The following is a 14749-nucleotide window of genomic DNA, read 5'->3' as shown; positions in this document are numbered from 1 at the left end:
TGCATTCCGCTCGACCCACCCACGCTTCTCAACATCGAGGTATCAATGTGTCGAGTCAGTTTGACGGGCCATCAGCCCATAACAACAATCTCAGCGTACTCCTCTCCGAGCAAATCCCTACTAGAAAGTGACATAAGATCACTACTCTCGTTGGACGTTGCGGTCATTCTGGCCGGCGACTTAAACTGTAAACACCCCCGCTGGAATTCTCGTAGAACAAATACCAAAGGTAGGGAACTAGACAGACTGACGTCACTACCGACCTTCGACTTCGAAGTGATCGCCCCTATGACGGGTGGGTACCCGCTACCCCGATAGGAACGGTGACGCACCTGACATACTTGATATAGCGATCTTGAGGGGAGTGATCTTACAGTTACGAACCATAGAGACGTTATCCGAGTTAGACTTTGACCATCGCCCTATACTAATCCAGCTAGGACCAGACCCGAATCTCCTCCAACCCACTAAAATCATAATAGATTTTAAAAAACTCGACATCGAAGTAAATAATACTGATTCTAACGAGAATTTAAATAAAATACCCGACACAATTGACTCCGTAGATGTCGCGAAAGCAGCCGCGTTAAATCTCACCTCTTTTATTAAAGAAAAGATCGATCACTGCTCAAGGGAAATTCCCAATCGCCCTGGAGAGCGATGGAAACTCTCGGAGGAGTTGAAAGACCTGATCAGGCGCAAGAACGCGCAGACTAGAGCCCATGACACTTACCCGACTGACGACAATCGGAGGAAACTCCGTGCCCTACAGAGGGAGGTGAAAGCACGCTTCGCCGAACTCAGGGACGACCACCACAGTAGACGTCTCGGAGAGCTCACGCCTTACTGGTCGCTACCACCACTTACTGGTCGCTAGCGCGAAATCTCCGAAGCGACACTGTCACCACGATACCCCCATTGCTACGCCCGAATCTCCCTCCAGCCCTCGACGATCTGGATAAGGCCGATTGTCTTGCTAGTAGCCTGGAGAGCCAATGCTCGCCAAGCACTGAGCCGGTCGATCAAAGTCACCTCTTAAAGGTGGACTTTGAAGTAGAACCCAAGGCGGCTTCACCGCCTACTGACGAACCACTCCCTCCGACTACCGTCGTGGAGGTTGAATCGATCCTCAAAGGTCTTTACGCGAAAAAGTCTCCGGGACCCGATACAATTTCGAACAAGAACATTAAGCGTCTTCCAAGGCAGTTACTCGCCCTCTTAGTCATGATTTTTAACTCCCTCCTGTCTGGCTGCTCCTTTCCCGACCAGTGGAAAGAAGCAATAGTAATAGGTATTCACAAACCTGGTAAACCCAGAAACCTCCCTACTAGCTACCGCCCTATAAGTCTTCTCAATACACTCGGCAAAGTGTACGAGAAAATTATCCTAATTAGATTAAAGAAAGCCATGGAGATCATGGAACCTCCGCTCATTGACGAGCAGTTCGGATTCCGAGCCGGACACTCACCAGTCTACCAAGTGCACCGCATCACCGAACATATCCTGTCCGGTTTCGCTAAATCGAAAGCCCACTCAACGGGCGCTCTCTTCTTCGACATAGCGAAAGCTTTCGACAAAGTCTGGCATAACGGCTTAATCTACAAGCTGTACAAACTAAAAATACCAGACAGACTCGTGCTCATCATACGGGACTACTTGTCGAATCGCACTTTCCGCTATCGAGTCGAAGGCACGTTATCGTCGCCTCGGCCGATACGCGCTGGCGTCCCACAGGGATCCCTACTTTCTTCGTTCCTGTATTCTCTATACACGAACGATATCCCCATACCCATCCAAAGCTCAGCAACCAAGCAGGCTCTCTTCGCAGATGACACTGCAATATTTACGACCTCCGTCTCCGTAGTCACGATGTCCAGACGCGTCCAAACTGCGACCACCGCACTAGGCGAGTGGTTCAGGAAGTGGAGAATCGAGGTCAACGTCGAGAAAAGCTCAGCGATGCACTTCACCCGAAACCCAAAATACATATTTTGGAGACAAGGGCAACTGGAGACAGTTAAACTCTTCGGGACACCGATCCCATGGCAAAAAGAAGCCAAATACCTCGAAGTCACTCTGGACAGGAAGCTCAATTTCAAGTCCCATGTCAATCGCGTCCGTAACCGAGCCGCCTTCGTACTCGGTAGGTTGTATATGATGCTATGCGGAAAGAGTAAAATGTCTCTTAGAAATAAGACGACATTGTACAAACTCTGCGTTCGTCCTATCGTGACCTACGCGAGTCCAGCCTTCGCCCACTGTCACCCCACCTACATCCAACGGCTGCAAGCATTGCAGAACCGCTTCTTACGCACGGCCACGGCCTCACCGTGGTACGTACGTAACACTTACCTCCATTAGGACTTTGGGATCGATTCAATCGCCAAGCATCTCAAAAAACTTTCTTCAAGGTATTTTGAGAGAGCAATCCGACACCCTAACCCTCTTGTAGCAGAGGCTAGCTCCTACGCAGGTAGAGGAAACGTACAGACAAGACTTAGACGTCCTAAACACGTCTTGAAAGATCCCGATGATAGGATAACCGCAGCCAACGCCCCTCTCTTAGGTTACACACCCACTCACAGGACACACACGCAGAAGACGAGATCCCCCGCGTTAGAACGGCTCGGATACGCTTAGGCGCATCGACTGTCCACAACTCGCCGCAGCGCTCCGCATAGCGCCTCTTCTATTCCGACGACGTTCTAAGCCGAGGTGCGATCTCGCTAGGAGACACCCTTAGGGAGAACGTCACCCCCGTGCCCTCCACATCTTCCTTCGCGGCCGGTGTCTACAGTACCCGGCCCCTCTCACCGGTGACGCTGTAAAGGCCAGTAAGGCCAACAGCAACAGTCATTTCGAAAAAAAAAAAACGTATTTATGCACTTGGAAATATACATAATAGTTCATTCAATGTCTGGTTATTTAATTGTGAATAATTGTTTGCTCGCAAACGAAAAAAAAACCGACTTCAATTACATCGACGAGTAATACAACGTAGATCGACGAAAAAATAGTCAAGTAACTACGCGTTGTTAAAGATTACTCAAAAAGTAGTTATCAGATCTCGATAAAATTTATATGTGACCACATGATAAACATCAGCTTTCGATTAAATTAAAAATTATCAAAATCCGTACACCCAGTAAAAAGTTATTACGGATTTTCGAGAGTTTCCCTTGATTTCTCTAGGATCCCATCATCAGATCCTGGTTTCCTTATCACGGTACTAAACTAGGGATATCCCCTTTCCAACAAAAAAAGAATTATCAAAATCGGTATATCCAGTAGAAAGTTGTGCGGTATAATACAACATAGGTCGACGAAAAAAGCGTCAAGTAAAAACGCATTATTAGATATAACTCGAAAAGTAGTTGTTAGATCTCAAATAAATTTAAATGGCACCAATTGGCATACATCACCTTTCGATTAAAACAAAATTTGTCGAAATCGATCTACCCGGTCAAAAGTTCTGATTTAACATACATAAAAAAAAAAATACAGTCGAATTGAGAACCTCCTCCTTTTTTGGAAGTCGGTTAAAAAGTGAAGTAGTAAAGTAGTTCAACGAAAACAAAGTGTTTTCTAAAGTAAAAGAGCGGATTGTACACAAGTACATGTTGGTACATAGTAAGGTAAGGTACATGTTGTACCAAGTCTTAATTTATCTCTGTGACACGATGTGGAGATCCACAGCTAAGCTAGAAAGAAATGTTTGTGTAAATTTAATTAATTGAATCTGACCTGAGTGGTAACCGGACCCGTGACCGTCGGTGTTTCAGCGCTACTTTACACATTACTAAATAGTTATTACACGCACTACTGCTACTCACACTACTACTACTATACGAACATGTACAAACATCAGAACGGATGTAACTACTGCTTTTTCATAACATAAATAAAAATTATGTGGTGTCATGGGACACCAGGTAGGAACGAAGTTCCTTTGGATAGTATATAAGCAACACAAAAAAAAAAATTGAATTTTATATACATTTTCTAGTTTTTGATTTTTTTTTAAATTTTGTCGATTGGTTTTTAGCTAAATACATAAAAGTATTTAGGAAATTTAGTATTTTAGAAAATAACAAATACCGTAAAATAAAATAAATCAAACAAAATAATAATAATAATAATAATTCAAACTATTAAGTAAAATAAATAAACGTGTCTTTATTTATTTTTGTCGACAGTATAAAATTACATAATTAATTTAAAAAAAGTTTACGTTTCGTGTGACTGATATTACGTCACTTTCGTTATACACTTTTCTTACGGTTTTAGTATCACATTTTTTTTAGTTCGGTCGTCCAGCCAAATGTCAAGCCTGCCGTAAGGAACTTCGTTCCAATAAATATCTACACAATACACACACGGTCGTCTGTTCCTAAAGAAACTTAATGCTTGGTATATAGCAACATATTTTTTTTTTCGATAAACATACTTATAAATAATATATATATTTATATTACACCCAGACTCGGGGTGGGAATCGAACCCACAACCCTCGGAGCAGTAAGCAGGGTCACTACAAACTGCGCCAACGGGCTGGTCAGATAATGTCACAAGCCATCTAGATTTTATACATTCATATAAAAACACCAAATTTACAGTTCGAAATATTAATTAATAAAATTTTTGTCAATTTATATTTATTTTTGTATTTGTAATGACGTTATTGGGCGCTATATTAAGGAAAGTCCGTTCAAAGGATCATATGGCAAAGAAATACACGTCCCCGCCGCCGGAGACAGAACACACTTTATTACGAAAAAAGAAACTAAAGAAAAAAGTAAACAAGGTAAAACATTCACGCAAATATCTTAAAAGGTTCTTTTTTGAGCCTCTAATACTATTTATATATGTAGGTCGGCATACAAGCGTACGGCTTACTTGATGGTAAGTAATTACCGTAGCTTATAGACATCTGCAACACCAGAAGCATTGCAAGCGCGTTGCCGACCTTATTCCCGATTCCTCCAGGAGCTCTGGTCACCTTACTCACCAACAAGAACACAACACTGCTTTTAAGCAGTGTTATTTAGTTGTGATCTAAGATCGACCCCAGTCGAGCTGCCCCATATTTTGAGCAGGAATAATAATATGCAAGAGCTGCACGTAAAAGATTGCTCGGAAGTCAGCTTAAAAACTAATTTTCGATCATAGCTTTCTCCGGATTTTTCGCTTAATTTTTTAGGAGTAATTTAGTAACAAATTTGTACTTAATTTTGGACACCATAAAAGTTAAATTCGAAATTTTTTGTTAGCTTATCGTAAAGATAAAATTAGAAACATTTTCCTCTGAGAATATCAATTTAGAATTTAAAGTTACTTTGGTTCTTTAATTTAGTGCCCGCGTGTACGTGCCATCGTCGATTCTTCATCCCCTTACTTCAATGAGCGGCAAATGTACCGATCACTGCCGAAATGGAAACGTCGAGTAAATGACATTTATACAGATAACATGAGGATATTATTCGCTATCACCAAAGCCTATTTAAGTGGAGTAAGTAATATCAGAAAAATTCTGTAGTTTTATGTCATAGCTGAAAATACGAAGTTTGGGTGACAAAGACTGTATCGACCATCTACGCAAGATTTCCGGTGTAGGCTGGGTGAGGATTGCGGAAGACCAGGATGTCTGGTGTGAACTTGAAGAGACCTATGTCCAGCAGTGGAATGCGATAGGCTGTAGAGACTTGGTTGTAATGTAGCACACAAACAAGTTGTCCTACTCTATAGAAGTGTTGTGTTGCTGTGGTAAGATATCTAGAGCTCCCGAGGAAGGTCGAGGGTAACTAACGCTTGCTATGCTTCTGGTTTTGAAGGCTTCTATAGACTATGATAACCAATTCAACAGACTTACGGTGCGCTTCTTAGTCACCCTAAATATATGTAAAAAAAAAATACACGTTTAACGCGTAACTGGAATAGATATTACTACGTATAGTAGAGTGGTTTTTCAGGGAAAAGTAGACACCCGTTGGACAGTAATGGCGTCTCAAAGGAAACAGTACTACAATAACAGAGTGCACAAATATGAAAAAAATAACAGAGAAAACAAGGAGATTTATAAACTTATCACGAAAACTGTTAGTATTAAGTATTACTTAGACGATATTAATCAATAATTATGCAAGCTCCGAGAAACAAGTAACTAAGTCAATCAAAAAAAAAGTAAAAACACAGGTATGACAAATGAAGAAAATAATGATTAATGTAGAATTAGAAATATAACAATCTTGTCAAAATACAATTATTATAATTTACAATGTGATAACGTGACCGTCAGTATTATCAGAATTTTCGTAACAACGAAATCAGAACTGTTTTGATTATACCATTAAAACTGAAATCCTCAGCGTCCTCGCGTGGTTCCAACGTCAGTTCTGCGAAAAGAATGGTCGCGAAACAAGCACGCTATTATACACACCGCAAAGAATCCTTTCATCCTCTTTCCGGTTCATCCCCGTGAGACGTTTGAAGACTCAGCATTTGAACCACCCGATGGAGTGCAACGACCTCGGTTACCTTAATTTTGTACTGAAAAACTGATTCAATATTGAGTATTGTAATACTAGGAATATTCCGCTGTTGATTAAAGGTTTTGACTTTTTAAGGATTTAAAAACATTAGACTCTAATCCACTGTCACATGGACTAATAATCCACTGCAGAACTACAAACGTATCTTGGAATATCTTCCAAGATATTCAGGTTTTCTCCAAATGTTTTTCTTCATCAATTTTTTGTAACATGATACTTAAAACTAATCAGGAAGTTACAACTTTCTGATAAAAATTTCCCGGGTATATTTGGGTAAATATTTCTTATTGTGTTGTTTTGACCAAATTTAATGATCTTTTAATTTTTAGCTGTGTTAACAACACAGCTAAATGGCACCAGTAGTTTTGGTATTAATATTTAACAGATCTACACATTAATTGCACAGATCAATCCTAGATCTAAAACACTAAAAAGAGAGTTCTTCCTCAAAATGTTACATTTCTTAGAACCAATATTCGAGTACTTTATTTATACGCTAAGTTATTTGCCTAATTCGTGAGAATTTTGAATTTAATTTAAAGGCATGGGCCTTGAAATTATTCGTTACATTAATTCCAACTATCTACATGATTCACGTTATCCTTTTATGAGTGTGTTCAATAAAGTATATACTTGTGAAAATCAAAATTAAAATTGAAAAATATTATTTAAAGTAACCCACTTGAAGGTTACTTTTAAGTCACTCTTTTGTATCGTCATTTATACGTCCAAAAAATAGCTTTTATTAAAAATTAATTTGTGAATTATTTTTATTAACATGAATCATTAAGGTGTTAAATATTAAATTCGTAATCCTCATAGCGCATATATAACGTTACGAATGAAGAACGCAGCAATTATCGGGATGGTCGCGGTGGAACTGTTCACGGACGTGTGTCCTGCCACCTGTCGGCTGTTCCTGGAACTGCTAGACGGAGACGGCTTGGGACATGGATACGTTGGCACACAGTTCTTCAGGTATTTGTTATAGAATAGAACCTCGGTAATTCAAATCTCGATAATACAAATAAAACCTCGACAATTTCAAAACAAAGCTGTTCCCATCACCTCAAAGCCATCTTTATTACTTAAAATAGAAAATTTAGAAAAATAGAAAATAGTATTCGTTTTATTAGTAAAGCGTATATAACATTAAAAAAAAAAAACGCGTCAAAAAAAAAAATTGAACATTGTACATTATTTTGTTTTGTCACAAAACTAGCGAGGGTCGTTTGGGATCGAAAATTTGACTTAGACTTTGAGGTAAAGATCTAAAAATCTCACTGGGTCCATGGTGTCCGTTCCGAGATTTCATAATCAGAGGTGGCTCTAGCCCTTTTAGCGCCGGTGTACCCTGCACTATAGGTAAATTCACCTCTGATCATAATGGCGATGAATTATTGAAGCATTTTTAATAAGGCTATACCCACTTTTATTTTCATAATCTTGACATAATACTTTGTAGATTACGTTTTATTTTGTGTATGTTTTCTGTAGGAAGGTACCGAACCTTTACTGGAGCGGCGGCGACGTGATATACGACAACGGCTTCGGGTGCTACGCGCAGCGTGGTCGAATTCGGCCCATTCCCGCTGAAAATTATCATTTTTCCCATTCCATGCCAGGCGCGTACAAATAATGTTATAGTTTAATTAGGGTTAAATTGTTGACCACTGCCTCTCCCTTACACGACCTAACATTTGCAGCATCATTACTTAGTATACAACAAAGTCGCTTCCCGCTGTCTGTATGCTTAGATCTGTAAACTACGCAACTGATTTTGATGCGGTTTTCTTTAGTAAATAGAGTGATTCCAGAAGAAGGTTTATATGTATAATACATTCATAATATAGTAGAGGAACACAATAGTTTTAGAGGTTTCTAATGTGATGTCGTAAATAAACATTTTTTTGCGCTTGCATTGCAAATATTTATTTTATATTTTATATTTAGTATTAGCATTGCACCCGTGCGAAGCCGGGGCGGATCGCTTGTTTTACTATAAATACCGCGATAAAGCGGTAATAATTTTTTTCAGTCGAAGCTTTTGAAAAGCCCTTTCTAGTATTGAGATTGCCATAATCTATTTATTTGTGAATTTTGATTGTATTTGTTGGTTTATTTGTAAAACACATCGCAACTTTACGACCAATAATTCAATCAGTGCGAATTAACACAACAAATTAAAACGTACCTAAACACGAGTATGTAAAATGACTACTTTATATTTTCGAGTTGCTTCGTTGCATTTTTTGTTGTTTCAGGAAAATTAGAATAATTAGCCCTAATTCCGAATAATGATGGTGAAAACATGACCTTTTAAGTAATGATGATTATTACTACTTATTGTAAACTATTGTGTAAGTAAACAGGGATCCCAAAATTTTCATGCAATTTTTATCTGTTTTTATCTGGATTCCAGATAGATCTATCGGGAACCTCAGCAGGGTAGGTAATTATTATAGGTAGGGAAATTATTCTTTTACAAACAGTAGGGCAGCGTAACAGATTATGCTCTATCCCTTCTATCTATATAAGAAAAAAGGCTTTTGTACAGCAATGGCATTTTAATAGGTACTTTCTATTGGATTTATTTCGTAATATTTTTTTTAACTTTTAGGTCTGCTGTCAATGCAAGTCTCTTCAGAGGGATGCGTGTGTGGGGTGTTCAATATAACCTTTAAGCCCTTGCCTCAATTTGATTTAAAGAACGTTGTATTCGGCAGGGTAAGCAAAACAAAAAAAAACCGTAAACAAAACCGTACTATTTTTCAATAAGTTCTGTGTACAAACGCTTTTTTACCACTGTTTCTCTTTAATTTGAATAGAAACAGAAATGGAGGATTTTCATTGGACTCATCGCTCATCGCTCACTCATTCATGTTAACCCCAATCTCAAATATCTGGTACTTTGAAGCAAATATCATGCATAATTTTACATATTACAAACATAAAATTGTAATTATAATCATTATAGGCTGCCAAATACAAATAAAAAGTGAAAAAAAAAAATGCTAATTTATTTCGATTCATGAAATCGAACCACAGGTATCCTACCTAAATTTCATTTGAATCAACTTAGAACCATTGGAGGGCCAAAATCTCTAAGGGTTCACATAACCCAACCTATCCATAAGCAGGTGAACAGCGTGCACGTTAATATATAATTGTGTTTGCTCGCAAACAAAAAAAAACCGTCTTCAATTACATCGACGAGAGTAATACAATGTAAGTAGAGGAAAAAAATTTACAAACACACTAGTCGTCATTACGGTTTTCGAGGGTTTTCCTCGATGTCTCTGGGATTCCATCATCAAAGCCTGGTTTCCTTATCATGGTACCACACATGAGATATCTCCTTTTCAACAAAAAAAGAATTATCAAAATCGGTTCATAAACGACGAAGTTATCCCCGAACATACATAAAAAATATATATAGATATATACGGTTGAATTGAGTAACCTCCTCCTTTTTTGAAGTCGGTTAAACATTAGTAACTCTTTAAATGAAATATTTATTACAGATCATACGCCCCTCTTCTACATATGAAGTAATCAGAAAACTCGGCTCACCGCTCAGTTCTTATCCTATCATCGAAATTGTCGCCACGAGAAGGAAGGTGGGCAGCAAATGTATTCGAGGCTCTCGTAATACTGTACTAAACACTACATCAATGAGAAAAGTCATGTATTAATATTGTAATGAAATTGCCTTTTTGTATATTAATCTTGTTTTTGATTTTAATTATGTTCGTTTTGTTACTGTTGTAAAATAATGTAAGGTTATAGTTATTGGTTATATTTAAATAAAATAAACAAAAAATAATTAAAATTACGTTTCATTTCCGACCGATTTTCATTCGATCCGGCCCCACATGGAATACTGCTCTCTCCTATGGGCTGGGGCGCCCCAGTACCAGCTCCTTCCATTTGACCGTGTTCAACGCCGAGCGGCTCGAATCGTTGGCGACAAGATTCTCTCCGATCGGCTCGATTCTTTGGCGCTGCGTAGAGATGTCGGGTCACTCTGCATCTTCTACCGTATTTACCACGGGGAGTGTTCTGAGGAATTGTTCGGACTAATACCTACAGCAGAATTCCACCACCGGACATCGCGTCAAAATTCAAAATTTCATCCACATCACCTCGATGTCTGGAAGTCGACGACAGCTCGATTTTTGCGCCATTTTCTGCCACGCACGACCTCTCTTTGGAACTAGCTACCACTTACGGTATTTCCGAACAAATACGATCTAGGGACCTTCAAAAGAAGAGCATATTCCTTTTTGAAAGGCCGGCAACGCGCCTGCTAATCCTTTGATGTAGCGGGTGTCTGTGGATGTTGTTTTCACTTACCATCAGGTGAGCCAACTGTCCGTTGGCCCCTCTTCTATATAAAAAAAAAAAAAAAAAACATCATCATCACTTCAGCCTATGGCAGTCCACTGCTGGGCATAGGCCTCGCCAAGTTCGTGCCAGACATCCCGGTTTTCCGCAATCCTCATCCAGCCTATACCGGCAATCTTACGTAGATCGTCGGTCCAACGGGCCGGAGGACGTCCCACACTGCGTTTGCCAAGACGCGATCTCCACCCCAGGGCCCGTCTACTCCAACGGCCATCGGTCCTGCGACACAGATGACCAGCCCACTGCCACTTCAACTTGCTAATTCTGTGGGCTATGTCTTCACTTCGAAGATTTCGCAACGCTTGAAGACAAAAGTCTTCGAGCAATGCGTCCTGCCTGTGTTAACATACGGAGCCGAGACGTGGACACTGACGAAGGGACTGGTCCACAAATTTAAAGTCGAGCAACGTGCAATGGGACAGGCTATGCACGGGGTTTCTCTCAAAGATAGGATTAGAAATGAGACTATCCGCGAGAGAACGAAAGTATATACTTAATATGGTTTTAAAATAAATATCTTTTAAAAATGTTGTTAACTCAAGCCTTGTTAGGTTTTCCTCTTGGACAAACTTATACACAATGTACTATTGAAGATTATTTCACTCCTCGCATTAATAGGAATTCGAGGATCGAAGGAAAAAAAGAGAAGCCCATTGGAAGTCAAATATTTGCAAAACACTTCATTTTTTATACATTTCTAACAATGGTGTTATTATTTTTTATTTTGTATTTTTTTTTTATAAAATTGTCAAACATATAATAACGCCCGCATTTTTGCATACAAGATAATGACTTTATATACAATACTCACATCCTTACTCTGTACATTGTTTATTTTTGTAAAATAAATATTTGCAAATATAAGGACACGAAATTGTATTTGAGTAAATGTAATACTAATAATAATAAAATTACTTGACTCGACTAGAATTGTCCGCCGATTTCGCCTACAGCCCTAACCCCCGGCCGTTTGATCTCCCTGCCGGGGCGTATTCCTCCACCCGTTTATATTTAATCTAAGTATAAGTAAATTTACTATATTATTTATATAAGTATTGATTATAATAAATATATCTATTATATATTAAGCGGGTGGAGTGACATCCAGTCACATAATAATAATAATCTTTATTTCGGGCCTAGCCCATATAGTGTTAGTAACAATGTTGCTTATAATCTAATGTTAGTACAATTACAAACCTTAAATAATTACATTTTAGCAAATTTTAAAATAATAATAATAATGTAATAATGAACTTGAGTAAGTAGTTTTTAAATAGGTTAAAATACAGAAACCACGGACTAAAACCTTTTGGATGTTCTTTCATTCGCCTGAGGCAGGATGAATTAAAATTATTTAAACAGCTTCAAAGACAGACAGACATTTTCTCACGTTCTTTTATAACAACATTTGAACTATTTCAATATATGTATAACCAAAGATAAACCACCAAACGATATGTATAAAAAGCAAGTATGATATTAAGCTGTTACTGTTCCGAAATGAATTGTAGTGTAGCGTTCTTGCTTTTTATTGTAATATCATCACAGCAGTTGCTAAATGCTGCAGGTTATTCAAGACAGAAACGGTAAGCGATTGTTAGGATATGACAAAGTTTCATCATTACAGCCTATACAGTCCACTGCTGGACATAGGCTTCCACAAGTTTACGACAAAAATAACGTGAACTCATGTGTTTTGCCCATAGTCACCACGCTGGGCAGGCAGGTTGGTGACCGCAGTACTGGCTTTGTCGCACCGAAGATTCTTCTAAGACCAGATCCTATATTCAAAAAATAAATACTTTTTCTCACATTTTTAAACAAATACGTTTTAAATGTGTTATAAAATAAGTAAAGTAGTGACGATAAACGTGTCTGATTCTGCACGAGAGCTGTGATTGTTCTATGTTCGTATAAGTTAAATTGCAAAACGTTTTTCAGATGCATTGTCATACAGAAGCAATCTGGAACACACGGAGATAGTACAGAAGGAGAGGACGAGAGAATTGATGACCCAAGAGAGCGAAAGCCACCAGAAAATCACCACGACAAGAGGCATGGCAGTAAACACGATTTACATGACGCCGAGGTAAATATATAGACGCACTTTATATAATATTGTTTTTTATCTATCCAAAATAAAAGTAGCCTAAGTTACTCCTTATTGCATCGGATATTTGTCGGTGAAGGTCTCGTCGGGATCGGTCCGGCCGGACAGACTGACAGAGGTTGTAGAGATGTTTTGATATTACAAGCGAACACTCCAATTTATTTATTTTTTAATTAATTTTATTTATATGTATAGATAGGTTTAAGTTGCTAGCATTCTGAATTTCTCAGTTTATTATTTTGTTATTTCACTTTAGCAGTGTTACTTGTTAATTTAAGGAAAACCTGTTATTGGCAATACTATATAGCATATACACAGCTGTAAGGTACATGGTTTGTAAAGCTTTTGGTTTTTCTGAATAAAGAATAAAAAAAAATAACGGTTTTTATTTATAGTCTGTTGACGTCAACACCGGAAGTATCATTACGTTGCACACGCTACTCCAGCTGTCGACACAGCTCACCTGGTAACAGTAGCTCTACCTTACTTACAAACAGGAACATAATAGCTATTTAAGAGCAGTATTGATTTTTCCTTGAGTATGGCTGAGGTCTTTTTTAATATTGAGGTACTTCTTCTGTCGGTTTGCTTCTGATTTTGATCAAGATATTTCATGCTGTGCTCTCAATAACTAACCGTTTCAAATGATATAAAGTATGTTATACATTTTCTATCGAAAATGCATAACATATGGTATTGCAGTAAGACATTATGCGCAAACATACATTTGGCTTTTGTTATTGACAAGCTCGTTGGCGCAGTTTGTATTGGTCCTGCTTCTGCTCCGCGGATTGCGGGTTCGATTCCCGCCTGAGTCTGGGTGTAATATTTATATAACTATGTAATATTTCTTTGTCTATCATCAGCAGGCTATAACACGCTTATAACGACCCTGTGTGTATGTTATAAGATATTTATTTTTAAGATTTATGTTATTTATATAGATTTAGTAAAGACTATAATGTTCATATAACTTCTTTATTATTTGTTTCAGGAATTATCGCCTGAGTTATTGAGATACAAGACCGGGCAGGCCAAGAAATTAAAAGATTTACATCGTCTCAGAAATAAACTGAAGTATATAAAAGACAAATATAATAAGTAATAAAAAAATTACATGAAAGGAGGTAAATAAAATAGTAAAAAAAACGAAGCGTATTTGTTTTATACACCTTACTTTTTTTGCATAATAAATAAAGTACATAAATATACAAAAAAATAGCTTTCTTGGAATCTCATGAGATTTTAAATACGTAACGTAAAATAATAACAAGAAAAAAAAATAATTATTAAGAAAATGTATTCATTTAGATTAATAAAAATGTTTAAACTGTGTATTTTTTAAATAAATAAAGAAAACTAAATGTTGTATATATTTATTTTTTCGTTAATTTTCCTCTTCTTCTTCATTAAAACATTTGTGATACTTTTATGTGAATCAAACTGTTACAAAAATTCTATGTATAGTCTTATTTTAAAAGAGCAAAACGTCATTTCATAAAAATAAATCCGATAAATGACTATAATTGTACAAGTGCTCGCTAATTCGATAGACACTGACGTGCTGTGCGAGTTCTCGTTCGTCGTTAAGTTTTCTTCTCCTCAAAACATCCCTTTTTTAGTTTTTTTATTTAAAGTATGGGAAAATTTAAAGAAAAATGAATAAAATAGGTAAAGTTGT

General features: G+C 37.7%; 1 protein-coding gene across 1 annotated transcript; it reads left to right on the top strand.

Moving 5' to 3' along the window:
• The first annotated feature begins 7389 nt into the window (after positions 1-7389).
• LOC123667022 (peptidyl-prolyl cis-trans isomerase-like) lies at positions 7390-10243 on the top strand. Its single transcript, XM_045601030.1, has 4 exons — positions 7390-7526; positions 8046-8173; positions 9169-9275; positions 10073-10243. The coding sequence occupies exons 1-4, from the start codon at positions 7390-7392 to the stop codon at positions 10241-10243; spliced, it is 543 nt and encodes a 180-aa protein (XP_045456986.1).
• The last annotated feature ends 4506 nt before the right edge of the window (positions 10244-14749 follow it).

This window comes from Melitaea cinxia, chromosome 27 (assembly GCF_905220565.1).
Source record: "Melitaea cinxia chromosome 27, ilMelCinx1.1, whole genome shotgun sequence".
Taxonomy (NCBI): Eukaryota; Metazoa; Arthropoda; class Insecta; order Lepidoptera; family Nymphalidae; genus Melitaea; species Melitaea cinxia.
Note: the sequence above shows the minus strand (reverse complement) of the source record. Positions and strands in the feature narration are given on the sequence as shown.